Raw genomic sequence first — 14,543 nt, forward strand, 5'->3', positions numbered from 1 at the left:
TTAATTTTTCTGCCGATGTACCATCTGTTTTCCAACTTCCCTCCCTCTTACATGTGCAGAACTTGTGATGAAGAGAAGCCCCAGTCTGGTCGACCCCCCCAAACCCCCCAACTGACAGCCCAAGAGATAGGTAGGGGTAGCCTCAGTTCTAAGTCACCTGAAGCCTGTCTGGGGGCGGGGAATCCGGAAAGAGGAGAGTGGTCACGGACCCGCCCAGTGGCGCGGCCCGAAGCTGGGGAAAGAGCAGGGGTCCACCGACTCGGCGGCTCTCTGCGTCCCCGCCCTCGACCAGATCAGGGAGTCAAGAAGGACTTCCAACACCCGCCAAGTTTCAACTCAAGACTTCTGCGAGGCCGCGTGTGCCCGAGCCCTCGCACGCCTGCCTGCAACGTGGCCGCGTCCGGGACGCCCTCGGACCCCGAGGGTCACCCGAATTCTTCCCTTCTCTCTCCAGGCCGAGCCGTGCTCCAGGCCCCTCTGTCCGCGGGTTCTCCTCTCCGTGGGCCGGGAGAGCCTCCCTCCTCTCGGGCTCCAACCACCCCAGCCGAGCCCCTTCCCTGCGCGGAGCCTTAGCTCTCCTGACACCGCCCGGCTGCGGGGCGGGGGCAGGGCCAGCGGCGGAACCGCCCCCAACCGCCTCCCCGGCCCGGCGAGCAGGCGGGTGGCTGGGGCGCCTCCACCTCCTCTTCCTAAAGCGGCGAGGAGCAGACGAGCGGCATCACTCGAGCCCAGGTCCCGGCCACCGCCACACACGGCGCCCAGCGTTCAGTAGGAGGAGCAGCAGCTGAGGCGGCTGCCACAGCGGCGGGCGGGCGCCAGAAAGGTAGACTGAGTCTCGGGGAGCCGCGCCGCGGACCGCCCACCTCCCGGCCCCGGGCCGCGCGCGCCACCCGCCCCGTAACCCCACTCGTATGTGTCCTTCCAGGCCCCGGTCGAAAAGCCTGGGAGGGCCGCCGACCTACCCCCGGAGGAGGAGCCAGTCGGAGCCCAAGGCGCCACCGCCGCCGAAGCCGCGCGGAGCAGCTTTCGCCTTCATGGCCCACTCACCGGTGGCGGTCCAAGTGCCCGGGATGCAGGTGAGGACGCCCGGGCCTCCTCCGCCGTCCACGTGACTGCCCGGGAGCCCGGGGCGCGCTCCGCGCTGGGCACCGGCGACGAGAGGCGGCCCAGGGCTCCCCCGAAGCCGGGCCGGGCGCTCCGGCCAGGTGACCCGGGAAGAGGGTTCTCAGTGTTTCCCGGCGTGTAAGCTAGGTGGTGCACTGCGCCGGCCGGGCGCGGAGGGACTGGGGGCGCGGCGAGGTGGGGATGCTGGGGGGCGAGGGGGGGTGCACAAAATAGCCCGGAGCGAGACACCTGCGCCGGCTGAGCGTGGTGCGGTTGGGGGTTGGAGGTGGGAGCACTTAACTTGGGAGAGATGGAGGTGTCTCGGAATTCGTGGGGTAAAACGCAAGTGGTGCTCCCCCCTCACACACACACACACACACACACACACACACGACACAAGTTGGGGCGGAGCAAGGCAACGGGGTGTCGGTGGTGGCGGCTTTGAATTGGGCTCTTCCTGTGTGCGTAGAGCAAAGAGCGAGGTGACTTCTTTTCCCCTTTTGGTGCTGCTGCTTCAGGGCCAAGTTGTATCTCGCTCCCCCAGCCTGGTCCACCCCATAGGGTGGCGTGAGAAATGCAGGGTCCTAGGTTAGAGTAGCGGAGGTGATGACTCCCCCGCCCCGCCCCCTGCCTTTCCCACAGGAGGTCTGTTGCAATGCGGTTAAAGGAAGCTTTTTGTCCTCAACAAGGGACTACTTGCCTGGGACCCAACTTTTTACTCGACATCTTCCCCGCTCTCTCCCATTATATTTTCATTTTATTGAAGAAGAAATAAGCTATCTATGTCCACACACTTTTTATGCTTTTATGTTTTTAAATCGGTGCATTTCAAGCTATCTACTAAATGTTATCCAAGTTTACTAACTTTTAAGCGTTCACATTTTATTTTTTTTTCCTTTGCTAGACAGCCTAAACAACCTATTTATGAATAGGTCAGAGACTAGAAACACTTAAGCCTCATTACCTTCTAAAAATGTGAAAGCAAACTTTTTCTACGTTCAGAAAAAATGTTTAGAGTAGTAAACAGCTTATGTTTCTAGTAGAAATCAAAGTGCTATGGATTGGAGCCTCAGTTTACTAATTAATTAATGGAATTCATTTTTTTTAAAAAGCAGTTGGTCACATTTGATGCATGGTCACACACAAAAAAGGGATTTTTAAAATACTTTCCCCCAAAAGGACCGTTTGTGTCGGACATATATCTAACCTAGGACGCCTGTGTGTCCTAAGCACCAGGCCTTTTAGCTAAATATAGGGCAAGTCTGGGTTGAGTCCCAGGAAGTCGCTGTGTAGTTAATAAAAAAGAAAGGAAGAAAAAGGGAAATGAGAAATATTAGGGCCTTTTTATAGGTTGATCCATTCAAGCTTTACAAAATGCCTCAAACTTCCTTCTTCTCACGCCACCCCCCTCCTTCCCTCCCTCTTTCCCCCAGCCACTGCCCCTCACCCCATTCATTCAGTTCTGCCTTTGATTATATCAAGAGAATTAGTAATTTGCATTACTAACTACAGTTTTGCTCTGTCTGATGTGGAAGAAAGTGCGAAATTTTTCCCACCGTGCTCTCCTTTCCATTCTGTGAAGAGTAGAACGTTACGGATGTGTAGTTTGTCTCTGAGGGTCTCGGTACTTCTCTCTCCATTGTGTGCACGCGCTGCCTGCGTGCGTGCGTCAGCAGATTGAGTGCCTCCCGTTCATCAAGTTTGTGATTCTGGGGAACTCTGTGTGCTGAGGAGAAAATGGTTTCTGGTCTTTATTTCATTTGTCTTGACTTTATTTGATTTATATGGTTTCTGGTCCTTATTTGATTTGTCTTTATTTGATTTATATGGTGTAGGAACTGCTTGCTGTTCAGTATTTATTATGGCTCCCTGCTTTGTTTCATTATCTGAGTTCCCTATCTCTTGAATTTTAAAATCTTAATTAAGGTGGTTTAGAATGTGAATCACATCTTCTGAATGATAAATTCTGCTTTTCACTTTATGTCTGCCCAAAGTTGTGATTACTTTGTCTACCCTGATTTGGGGAGGGCAATCATCTCAATATCAGAAAAGAGGAGAGGAATATTTATTTGTCATTTTTCCTCGTCTGAATGAAAGGGTAAATTCTTAACTTCTTATTTCCATTTTCTTTGTATATGTGGTTCTTACGCATTTGGTGCAACACAAGAGTTTTCCACTTTTAAAATTGTGGAGTATCCTAAAAATAAATTTGATGACATGCAGTGTGACTCTTGAGCCTAGACTACTTTGACTATTCTTTTGTTTAAAAATATTGCAGATGAGATGCAGAAATATATCACGAGCTTGTAGAATTCTCCTCGAGTTTTGTGAAAGAGGGGCAACTTTTAGACCTTTAGGGTAGTAAGAAAACGTGTTAGCCATGTGTTCTTGAAATTCATGTATAGTATTTCCACAAATCTGGGTGAAGTGGTCGACCGGCCTATAACTTTTTAACAGTTTATTTTAGGGAATTATGAAGATTGATGGAAAAAATGATTTTTCCAGAAATAAAAACAAATTTACTTTATCCACAGTGTTTTTCTCCCCCTGAGGAGAGACGTGAAGTCGAGCTACCTGTTCTATCACTTAAGACTTCCAGCATTCCTGACTTTCAAACAAAGAAATTTCTGTTGCCACTAGTTTAAAATAGAAAAGAAACTTGGAGTGACGAAAGAAAACCCAGGATTTGGTCCAGTTGAAACCCTTCCTTGTGAATTAGTTATCAAACTCTTATTGTTAATATTTCTTAATATTGTGGTAATGAACTTTTTTTGCCATATTACACCAAATGTGGAGGGTATGAATTTTTTGGGTACTTAATTTGTGCTTACTTCTCTAGTATATAACTAAAGGAATTTTCCATACCAGGAGCTAAACTCTTGAAACATATTTAAAGAACAACTTAAAAAAAATAAGCCAATAAACCTGTTTCTTTCCACTCAAATATTTACTCTTTAATGATTTAAAACATGTTTTTTCTTTGAAGTTCTCAGTTGTAAATCATACTTAAGTTTAAGATATTTCCCCTTAGAACCTGCATTAATGTTTATGAAGACAAGTGTTCTAAATTGGGTGTTAAATCTTTCATAAAGTGTGGGTGGGAGAATAAAGTTAAATGTTGAATTAGAGTACTAAGTATTATTATGTTATGCTTTGTGTTATGCCTTTTGTGAAAGAATTTTTTAAACTTCCTGCTAAAGAATTTAAACATTAGTCTTCATGTATCTTTAAATATGATCAGGGTGGTACAGTTTGTAAATGGTTGTTATTTGAGATGTGAGATGGAAATGAAGTTTAAGGATTAATGAACACTTTATTGGAGACTTTTATCTAAGAGTTGGAAAACATTGCCTTGCATTGGTGAACCTAGTTACTGGGTTCTGGGAAGGATACAGAAGTATACTACATGATCTCTGCCCTTAAAGATCTTAAAATGTTGTTGGGGAGATTAATCTAGCGCATGAAATATCAAATAATGCAAAATCTGTGATACTTACTCTATAATAGAAGTTGCTGACTGGAAGAGTTGAAGGCTTGCCCCCAAAGGATTTTTAGGATCCATATTGGGGAGGGCATTTCCAAGCAGGGAAATACCCTGAGCAAGTGTGTGCGCGCACACAATCTTTGAGCGTGGGATAAAATCACTTGGACTATGATGAAGAATTCCACTAAAAAAATAATAGGGGGTAAGATTGGAAAACTTGACTGGGTCCACATTATGGTGGTTCTTGAATGCTAGGGAAGGGTTTTGGCCTTCAGACTAGCCATTAAACATTTCTAAGTAAGGGAGGCTCAACAAAGTTGTATATAGGAAGAGAAATCTTAAGATTGGTTGAATGGATGAACTGGAGGATTGAGAGACTTGAGGCAGTTTGATCTACTGAGACTACTTCAACAAGGTATTCATATCTGTACAGATGCAATGGACCTTGCATTGACTGATTGCCTTCCCTATGCCTAGTACTATGAGGCAGAAAATATAATTACCAGACTTGTAATTAGCTAGTTACAGGAGGAAGAATCGAAGCCTTTGTGATGTTGAATATGGGCAACTGGGACAATTCTGGTACATCCAAAAGAAATCGGAAAGTCAGGGAGAAGAGCCAGATCCAGTAGAACATTAATGATTTCTGTTCTAGGCTCGTGAAGTTCAAGCTAACAGTGGGATGACAAAATAAAAATGTAGAGCTGTATGTCTATTATCTTGATTGTGGTGATGGTTTCAAAGGTGTATACATATGTCCAAACCCATCAAATCGTATACATTAAATATGTACAATTTTTTTGTATCTCAACATGCCTCAGTAAAGCTGTTTTTAACAATGTCCAGCGAATACTTGAAGATATAGATCTGGAGCTCTGGTCATTCATCAGACACTTACTGAGCATTTACTATATGCCAGTTTCTTTACTTGAAACTGAAGGGTGGGAGCCACCAAGGAGGGAAAGGTCATAATGCCAGAGAGCATGTGGAAGTGAGGGCCCTCGTGAGGCAGGAAGCACAGGTGGAAGGTTGGCTTGTAAGAAAAGGAAGGGTGACTTAAGATGCATGGGGGGGATGAGAAAATGTGTCAGGATCGGGAAGGAGTTAACTGGGGTGGGGGCGACTTCTTTATTTAACTCTCATCATGAAACCTAAATTGGAGAAAGAATTCAGTTTGGTGTCAGAATCTAGTATGTAGCCTTCTTACCTTCCTTCCACCTTCTGAAAGGACTGATCAGCTTTGCAATTTGAGGTGGAAAGAGGTAGAGAGCAATGCTTGCACTAATAGATAAAGCCAAACCATTGTCCTCGTTGGTGGGAAGCATATTCAGAGATGTTGAATATGCTAATGATAGTGGCAGAAGACCAGCTGAAACAGAATAATCAAAGACAACTGTGAGCTGGGAGAGTTGGAGGTAGTTGCAGGGTATGGGGTAAGCAGGCTGGGGGCTGAACGGAGAGTAAACAGGAATTGGGCATGGTAGGACATGTGCCTTGAACACTAATGAGGGTCTAAAAATGGCACATGAGGACAAATGTCCATCATGTACCTCCCTTGCTTGAGTTACAGAAAATGAGAGAATATAATTTAGCTGGTACCTAGGAACCATTGAACATTGTGATACTGTGTGTTTTTATTCTGCCTTTCATTTATTCAGTGACCTTGAGCAAATCATCTACAGAATGGGGAATAATAAAAGCTGCATTTCCTTTGCCTCAATGAGATGCTATTAGGATGAATTAACTATCATCTGCGGAGTATATTTTGAACTCCTTCATCAAAGGTGTTATGATGTATGTGGGCAGTTCATCCTACAAAACAGTGCTAGGCTAATCACATGAAAACACTGTCATTATCCCCTCTCACTCCTGCTTGACAACCCATGTTTTTCTATTGAAATCCAGTCTCCCCACCCCCGCCAAAGCACCCACACACATATCACCACCACCAGACCCAAAGTCTTCTGCTCAGCTTTCCAGACTTTCTGTTATCTGGCTCCTCTCTACAGATCTGTACTTAGTTATTTCTACTCCCCAACAAGAAATCCCTTTTGTTCTACCATGCCAGTTGCAATTCAGCAATCACTGACTGGCCAAATCCTACCTGATTTTCAAGGTCTCCATCTTGCTTTCCCCATGAACTTTCTCTGAATGTTCCAGGCTACAGAAATCACTCCCATTTCCAAGCACCTGTTATATCCCTTGTCAGTAGCAGACAGTCCAGTCCTTGATTTATATACTGCCTTAGATTTTCCCTAATTATATATGTTATACTTGTCTCCCAAACTAGGTTGTAAATTACTTGAAGGTAGGGACCATGTATCTTACTTTTCTTTATACCGTTAGGTATGAATTGTATGTAAAAGTGTAGGCTAGTGAGTGCAGTACACATAGACTAGACTTTTCTGACTTTTTTCCATTCTGTTTCTGTAAATATATTGTGTAATGCTTGAATTCTTCTAGCTCATGAAGGCTAATTTGTGTACAGTGTAGACATTTTATACTTACTAAAATGATTTTAATGTATTACATGTAATAGGTCTAATGAAATATACTTGTAACTAATCAGCTGTCCACACACTGAAGCTCTCATTCTCATCTTGCAAGACCTTTGAGAGAAAAAGGAGCCCTCATTGCTTTCCTAGTAACTAGGGCTGATTTCAGACAAATTTATGGCTTTGGGAGAAATAACCTCTTGTTCCTTCCCTTTGTTCCCCCCTTCCCAAAAAATACAAACAAATAAATAAAAGAAACTTCTTTACTTCTCTGTCCCAGCTGTTACATTGGAAAGAATCTGATACATTTCACTGATATTAAGGTGTTTTTGATTAGTGGCTCACTGTGTGACCTCTCCCATGGATGTTCACATGTTACAGGAAGTAATGCCTTTTAAAAAGAAATATAATAGTAGAATTTCAAACTGCTTGGTGATAATTTTTGAATGAATTGTATCTTCTGAAAGAGTCGTGGTTTTACTCATTTGTTGCTAGAAAGCAGAGTTAGGAGGACAAAAACTAACACTATTATTAGGTGTGATGCAACAAACTCCTTTTCATTTCTTGTAGTTAAGACCCAAAGAATTTCTACCACAGGTACATATACAACAGTGTCTCTGGAGGAATGCCATGAGGTAACTCATTTTTAAAAGAACAAAAATCAATAAAATATGCACAGCTAAAATTTTCACTCCATCTTATGTACATTTCTCATTTGGTCATCTGCCAGTTTAGACTAAGGTGTTATATGGTAGGGACCACAGAAAGCAAACATTTGAATACGATATTAACTAATTCCTCTCAACAATCTTATGAAATAGGAAGAGTTCTCCAATAGGAAAATGACTTCAAATTTATATTTAAAAACAGAAGAGCACATTGCTGGCCAGCGCTACCCATCATCCTCTTTGTTGTCCCTCCCCCAAATCCCATATATTTCAAGCAGATCTTCTGAAATGCACATTCAGAGAAACCAGGAAACCTAGTGCAGAGCAGATCCCATCCTTCTCCTCTATTCCTGCTTGTCTCTCCCCATTACCTCTCACCAGCATTTACCTTACTGGGGATGGAGCTATACTCCCCCTCAGCCTTTTCTGGACTTGTTCCAGCATACTTCTGACAGCAGCCCGCTGGCCTTTCTTTTCCTTGGTTTATCATACGATCATGGATTAGAATGATCCGTGTCCTAAAATATTGGATTAGCCATTGGTACGACAGCTTTGGATATTCTAGCAAAATATGAACAAAATTGTGGTTCATACTTCCTGGGGACTAGAGTAAACAAAACTATAGACAGCTTAGGTGTAAGAGTTAAAAATATTCTAATTATCTTTTTTAAAATGTCCACTCTCCTCCTTTTTGATCAAGTAACTTCAAGAATGTGCTGCTGAGGAAATCCAAGGCATTGTGTTTTTATCTTTTTCTCATGAAAAATGTTTACAGAAAAAAACTTCTCAACCTTTCTTTAAGATCCTTGTAACAGAGAGCGTGTGTTCTTAGTGGTATTTTTCCCCCTCCCCCTTTCACCTGTTTTATAAAAAAGTGAGGAAAAGAAATCTGTAAAACCCTATCAATTTAAAATGTAAAGGACTGAAAAAAGTAGGGTTCAAATCAACTATCATTGAATTTTTCAATTTGTTTATTACAGAACAATAGAGTGTCTAGCTGAAGAATAACAGTTGCTTTGAATTATAGAAATAGCTTCCCAGTATCAACTTAATGAAGTTTTTACTGGATTTGAAATCCATACCATACTAGGTATGTTAGGGAATTTCTAAGCACACTAGTGAATTACTCTACCAGATTTCAATAGTGCCTGGTAACACAATCCTAGGAGTGAATTTTTGGCAGGTGGAGTAAAGACTTCAAGGACACTTAGACGCATCCAGATTTTTCTTTGAAAATGCATTTTTGAGTTGCTCTGTTAGTGCCTTTTTATCCCCCTCCCCCGGCTTTCCATTAAGCCATTGGCTTTGGGACATATCACTTTACAGTATGTTATATTAAGCTAGGATTTAACTGCTTGCTGCAGTATAGTATAAATAACATAGCAGTGGGTGATGGGGAAGGGATGGGCAACATAGATAATCAAGTGGGGCATAAGTTGTTATTAATGCAAGAAAATTTGGGGCAGCTGAGCCAGTAGAAACCATAAAGTCATAATTTCTTCCCAGAGCTAGGTTCATCATTATTGTTGCCCCCTAGAGCTGGGAAACTTTCTGGCCTCCCTGGTCTCAATTTCCTGCTGCCTGCCTTAACTTTAAGTAGAAGCATAAAAGAAACCAATCAGCAAAGCATGCACACATGCTACTAAGTATAGGGCTAGAAAATAGAACTTTGACCTCTTGTGGTTAAGGAGACTACAGTCAGTGTGTCTGGCAGCCTCAGGGAAAGAAGCATATTTCAAATGTATGCTTTTTAAGTGCTACCAACCCCATGGGAAGAGCAGTTAGCAAGCTCATTAATTAGGGTCCTGTTTGCTTCTCTAGTTTTATTTCAAATCCTTTGAACTTTGCTCTGAGCCTTCCTATGTGCCTGTCAGTTAATGGTAATGTATTAGACTTTCCCAAGTTGGACGCTGGTGATCCAGGTTTAATGTTTTTACACGCTTAGTCTTCATGAAACAACTAGGTGTGATTTAAGCTAGAAAATTATTAGCAGCAAAGTTTGGAAGACCCACATTGTGTAGGACATAGTGCTTGATACCTATCTTTGAGATACAAAAAGTATAAAGGAGTCCCTGACCTCAAGAAGTTTATACTGAAACTGAAGAGATTAGACATCTACACATTTAGGCATCTAACAGTGCAGAGCAATAGTAATGAATCCCAAATGTGATAGAAACTGATATAGTAGCATTCCAAGGAAGATCAGACTAAGGAAGGGAATTATCATTTATAGAATGCCTTTATGCTAGGCACTTGTGCTTTTGCCACTGCACTACCTTACTTCTAGGCAGGGCATCCCTGAACAGACCCTTAAAGGAGAGTGGGAGACAGGCAGGAGAAAAGGCATAAAGGGACACACACAAGGTTCCTTCCATAACAGAGGTGTGAGGTCGGTGCTTGTTGTCATGAACTACGTTAGGACCAAATTATGAAAGGCCTTGAATGCCAGACTGAGACAGTTATTTTTAACTCAGCCTATAGCAAGTTGTTGTTGTTTTTTGTTGTTGTTGTTGTTTTTTAATCAAGAAAGTGAACTGATGAAAGCAGTGGTTCGTTGTCTGTTTTTGGAAGATTACATTAGGCTTCCAACCTAACAGGCTGGGTTGGAGAGGGAAAGGCTAGATATAACAAGTGGATGTTGTAATAGCCCAGGCTTTAGCTGTTAAGGGTGTGATCTAGGGCAGTGATGGTCAAGCTTGAGCATGTATCAGAACCACCTGGAGGGTTTGTTAATACACAGATTGCCAGGCCCCATCTCCAGAGTTTCTTTTTTTCTTTTCCTTTTTTTTTTTTAACATCTTTATTGTAGTATAATTGCTTCACAATGTTGTGTCAGTTTCTGCTGTATAACAAAGTGAATCAGCTATATGTATACATATATCCCCATATCTCCTCCCTCTTGTGTCTCCCTCCCACCCTCCCTATCCCACCTCTCTAGTTGGTCACAAAGCACCGAGCTCATCTCCCTGTGCTGTGCAGCTGCTTCCCACTAGCTATCTATTTTACATTTGGTAGCGTATATATGTCCATGCCACCCTCTCACTTCGTCCCATCTAACCCTTCCCCTTCCCCGTGTCCTCAAGTCCATTCTCTACGTCTGCGTCTTTATTTCTGTCCTGCCTCTAGGTTCATCAGAACCTTTTTTTTTCTTTTAGATTTCATGTATATGTGTTAGCATACGGTATTTGTTTTTCTCTTTCTGACTTACTTCACTCTGTATGACAGACTCTAGGTCCATCCACCTCACTACAAATAACTCAGTTTTGTTTCTTTTTATGGCTGAGTAATATTCCATTGTATATATGTGCCACATCTTCTTTATCCATTCATCTGTCAATGGACATTTAGGTTGCCTCCGGAGTTTCTGATTCAAGTAGGTCTGCAGTGTCCGTGAATTTGCATTTCTAATGAGTTCCTAGCTGCTCCGCTGGTCTGGGGACCACTCTGAGCACCACGTAAGGAAGACTTGACAGACCTTGGTGACTAATTGGATATGGGAAGGGCAAAAACGTGATGGGAGAGTAAAGACTCAAAGATATTGCCAAGTTTGGGAGAAAATGGGTTTATTTTTAAAAGTTGAATTTGAAGCACTGGCCACACAACCAAGCAGAAGCAATTAGTAACAGGTTTGTTCAGGAGTGAAGATGGAGATGGGAGGTCCTACATGGAGAGAGATAGTAGATGAAATTGTGAGAAATCAAAATAACATGATTGTCAATCATCCTTCCAAGAAGCTGAACTCAATTTTGTATTAAGTTTTGTAGCTTCCAAAATCTCGCTGTCACCCACCACTTCTGTGTTCCTTGATCCAGGTAGGTTTGACAGCTCAGTAAATGCTCTTCAAATGCAAACACTTTTATTAAGAACATGAAATCTATTTATGCTTATACTTGTGAAAATGCAATTTGGCTAAAGTGACGTAAAATGCCAGTTTCCTAAATGCCAGTAAGTGGCACCATTTAGTCCAAAGATAGACATTTTAAAGACTTTTTCCAATTTTGATACATCTCATCAATTTTGTTGTACAGAATCCCTTTCCCTCACTCTGTATTAACCCCCCCCCAAAAAAAACCCAGATGTAATAACTCTGAGCTGCTATTATGTCAAAAATACCCATTCAAAGTTATCATATTCCAAAGCCACCTTGTGTTTACATATGGAAATTCTTGGAGGGGAGAGGAAGTTACTTCTGAATCATAAAGGAAATATCAAACCACTTCCTAAATGGCCTTTCTGACTCCAGCTTCTGCTCTCTAAAATATTCTCTATACCTGTCAGATTAATATATTACCACTTGCCAACAGGTACCATGTAGGAAAGCTCAGAGCTCAGTTTCAACAAAGGATTAGAACTGAAAATAAGAGAAGCAAATGGGCCTACTTAATGAGTTTGCCAACACCAAACAATGTGAGCAAACTTGATTCCCCACTTCATTCACCAGCCTTGGACCTAAGTCACTCTTCAATTTCTAAAATGAACACACAGGTAACAAAACCGAAATTATCCTTCAGAATTGAAGATGTGCCACCAGTGAGGATGTTGAAAAACATGTGTAGAAATGTACCTCTAAACACATTTTAGGTGATGTTTAATTACCATTAAAATAAGGTCCTTGAGTGCCTAGGGGACTTTCTCCCCCTTTAGGGAATACAATTTGTTTGGGTGTAAAATTCTGATATGTTTACCTTATACCTCTCACCTCTTTTGGGGTAGCTATCTCTTTTCCAGGATACTTAATTACTTTTGTGACCCATTTTTCATGATTTTGGACGGTAAATTAAGTTTTCATTGGGGAAAATTGATGGAGGCTGTGTGTATATGCACATGAAATGTATATTGTACATGAAGTATATTTTGTGTTCGAAAACACTTTTGATCTATTCAAGAAAATGAGGCTCAACATTGGCCAGTAGAGTTTTTAGTCAGCTGTACCAAATTTAGACATAACTATTTTAAAAAGTAGAAAAGTGCATTGTCAAAATAAAAATGGGTAAAAGATAGGATGGTCACTAAGTTCAAGAAGCAGAAAATGATGATTTGGTAATGTCATTTAAGAAGGTCTGCATATAAAAGGAATTCAGTAAAATTGATGTAAAAATTATGTCCTCAGTAAAAATTATGGTATCCATGGATTTGCTAAATATTTTTATTATATAGTAAATATATAGAGTTCTTTACCACCTTTAAAAAGATTTATAAAAATCTTTAAATATGTATTTATAAAAGGTAAATACATATGCATATATGTACCTATGACTAAATACATAACAGTGTTATCAGGATTTTACACGTTGCGGTTTTATCATCACTAGTTCCTTTTTCTGTCTTTAATATTTAAACTATTACTATTCTTAAAGAAATTGGACTCACAGCAGTCTATTCCATACAGGAAACAGATCATGGGAAACAACTTTTAGTGAAATTCAGTACCAGTGTTAAGCTGTTTTAGTGAATTAAAATTGGATTGAACATTACGTAGGATTATATTTATCAAGATTCTCAATTCTCTGCTTAATTTCTCCCATAGAATAGTCTTACAGAGAATCATTGCATCAAAGGAACTGCTTTTGATAGATATAAATCTGTTTACCTATTAGTAAAATCAGAGGCATGTGAGTAGTATACAAATGACTTCTGGTTAACAGAAACTTGTGATCATTGTCTAAGCTCTTATTTTGAAGCTAAAATTGTTATAGGTACTTTACACTAGATTCTAAGGTGATAGGGAATGGAGGGGGTTAGGGCATTGGATTCTGTTTCAGTGGCAAACAAAATCTCATACAGGAGAGCTGCTTTTTTTTTTTAACTATTTATCTCTTCATGAAAAATGGTGACTGTCACTGAAAGATCTTTTTTTTACTCTGTCACAGGCTTCCCAAAGGGCACATAAAATGAAAACGTGGGATTTGACTAGTTAAATAGTGAATCAGGTTTTAGCATAGGTGACACCTCCATCGTTGTCTTTTCGGACTGTGATTTCTGGTAATAGCAAGTGAAAAAAACTATTACCGCTGTTGCTATGGCTCTTCTATCTGCTGAGGTTCAGGCATCGTTTTGGAGGCTGCAGTGTAAACCGTGCTTTGGGAAGGTAGAATTTCATAATACCAGAGGATTCCTGCTGCCTCATGAGCAGACAGAAAATGTAGGTGAGGGAAAAGGTGTTGGACACTGGAAGAAGAGAAAGACAGTATTTCCTAGGAAGGGAAAAAGTAGTCTTTTGCTTTAAAGATTGAGAATTCTCTCTATATTTTTTAGAATGGGAAATTTCTCTACTTTCTGCAGAGAGGAGAAAAAGCTAACAGAAAAGGAAATTGGGGAGGTAATAGTAATTCATTTCTTTCTTGTTGCTTATGACTTCTGTGATAAAAGTTACATTTACGTAATCGACTTGTTATGGCAAGAAAATGTAAAGAGTCTTTTGTGGTTGGGAGAAAGCTTGTGAAAGATCAGGGGGAAGAGCTGACATCACAGGGATGGTGATTTCAGCTGCTTTTCTGTTTAAGATGTGCAATTTTGGTGGCGTGTGTACTGCACCAATAAATTGTTTCTAGACACTTGGAGTCATTTTGGGTGGCCTTTTTTTCCCTCTGTAGGCAAAATGAATACTTTTCATTAACAAGGAAAAGTGCCAGATTATCACTGGATTATATTTGACTAATTTGGACTGTTATTTGGGGATGGGGAAGGGGAGGCTAAAGAGAAGAAATCTTTCTTCCAAATGACTGGAATTAATATGATTGTTACGTTTCCAGTAGGTTCTGGCCTTAAAATTCTCCCTCAGGGAATGATTAA

The 14,543-nt window shown here is 41.3% G+C and overlaps 1 protein-coding gene across 2 annotated transcripts in view; it reads left to right on the forward strand.

The window, feature by feature from the left end:
• Positions 1 to 666: 666 nt before the first annotated feature.
• STK26 (serine/threonine kinase 26) overlaps positions 667 to 14,543 on the forward strand; it is a 70,404-nt gene continuing 56,527 nt past the window's right edge. For both annotated transcript variants that reach the window (XM_036841096.1, XM_036841095.1), the window contains exons 1-2: positions 667 to 823; positions 926 to 1,076. In XM_036841096.1, the coding sequence (XP_036696991.1) occupies positions 1,035 to 1,076 (42 nt within the window). In that variant the 5' untranslated portion in view covers positions 667 to 823; positions 926 to 1,034. The remainder of the gene's footprint in view (positions 824 to 925; positions 1,077 to 14,543) is intronic.

Source organism: Balaenoptera musculus, chromosome X (genome assembly GCF_009873245.2).
Source record: "Balaenoptera musculus isolate JJ_BM4_2016_0621 chromosome X, mBalMus1.pri.v3, whole genome shotgun sequence".
Taxonomy (NCBI): Eukaryota; Metazoa; Chordata; class Mammalia; order Artiodactyla; family Balaenopteridae; genus Balaenoptera; species Balaenoptera musculus.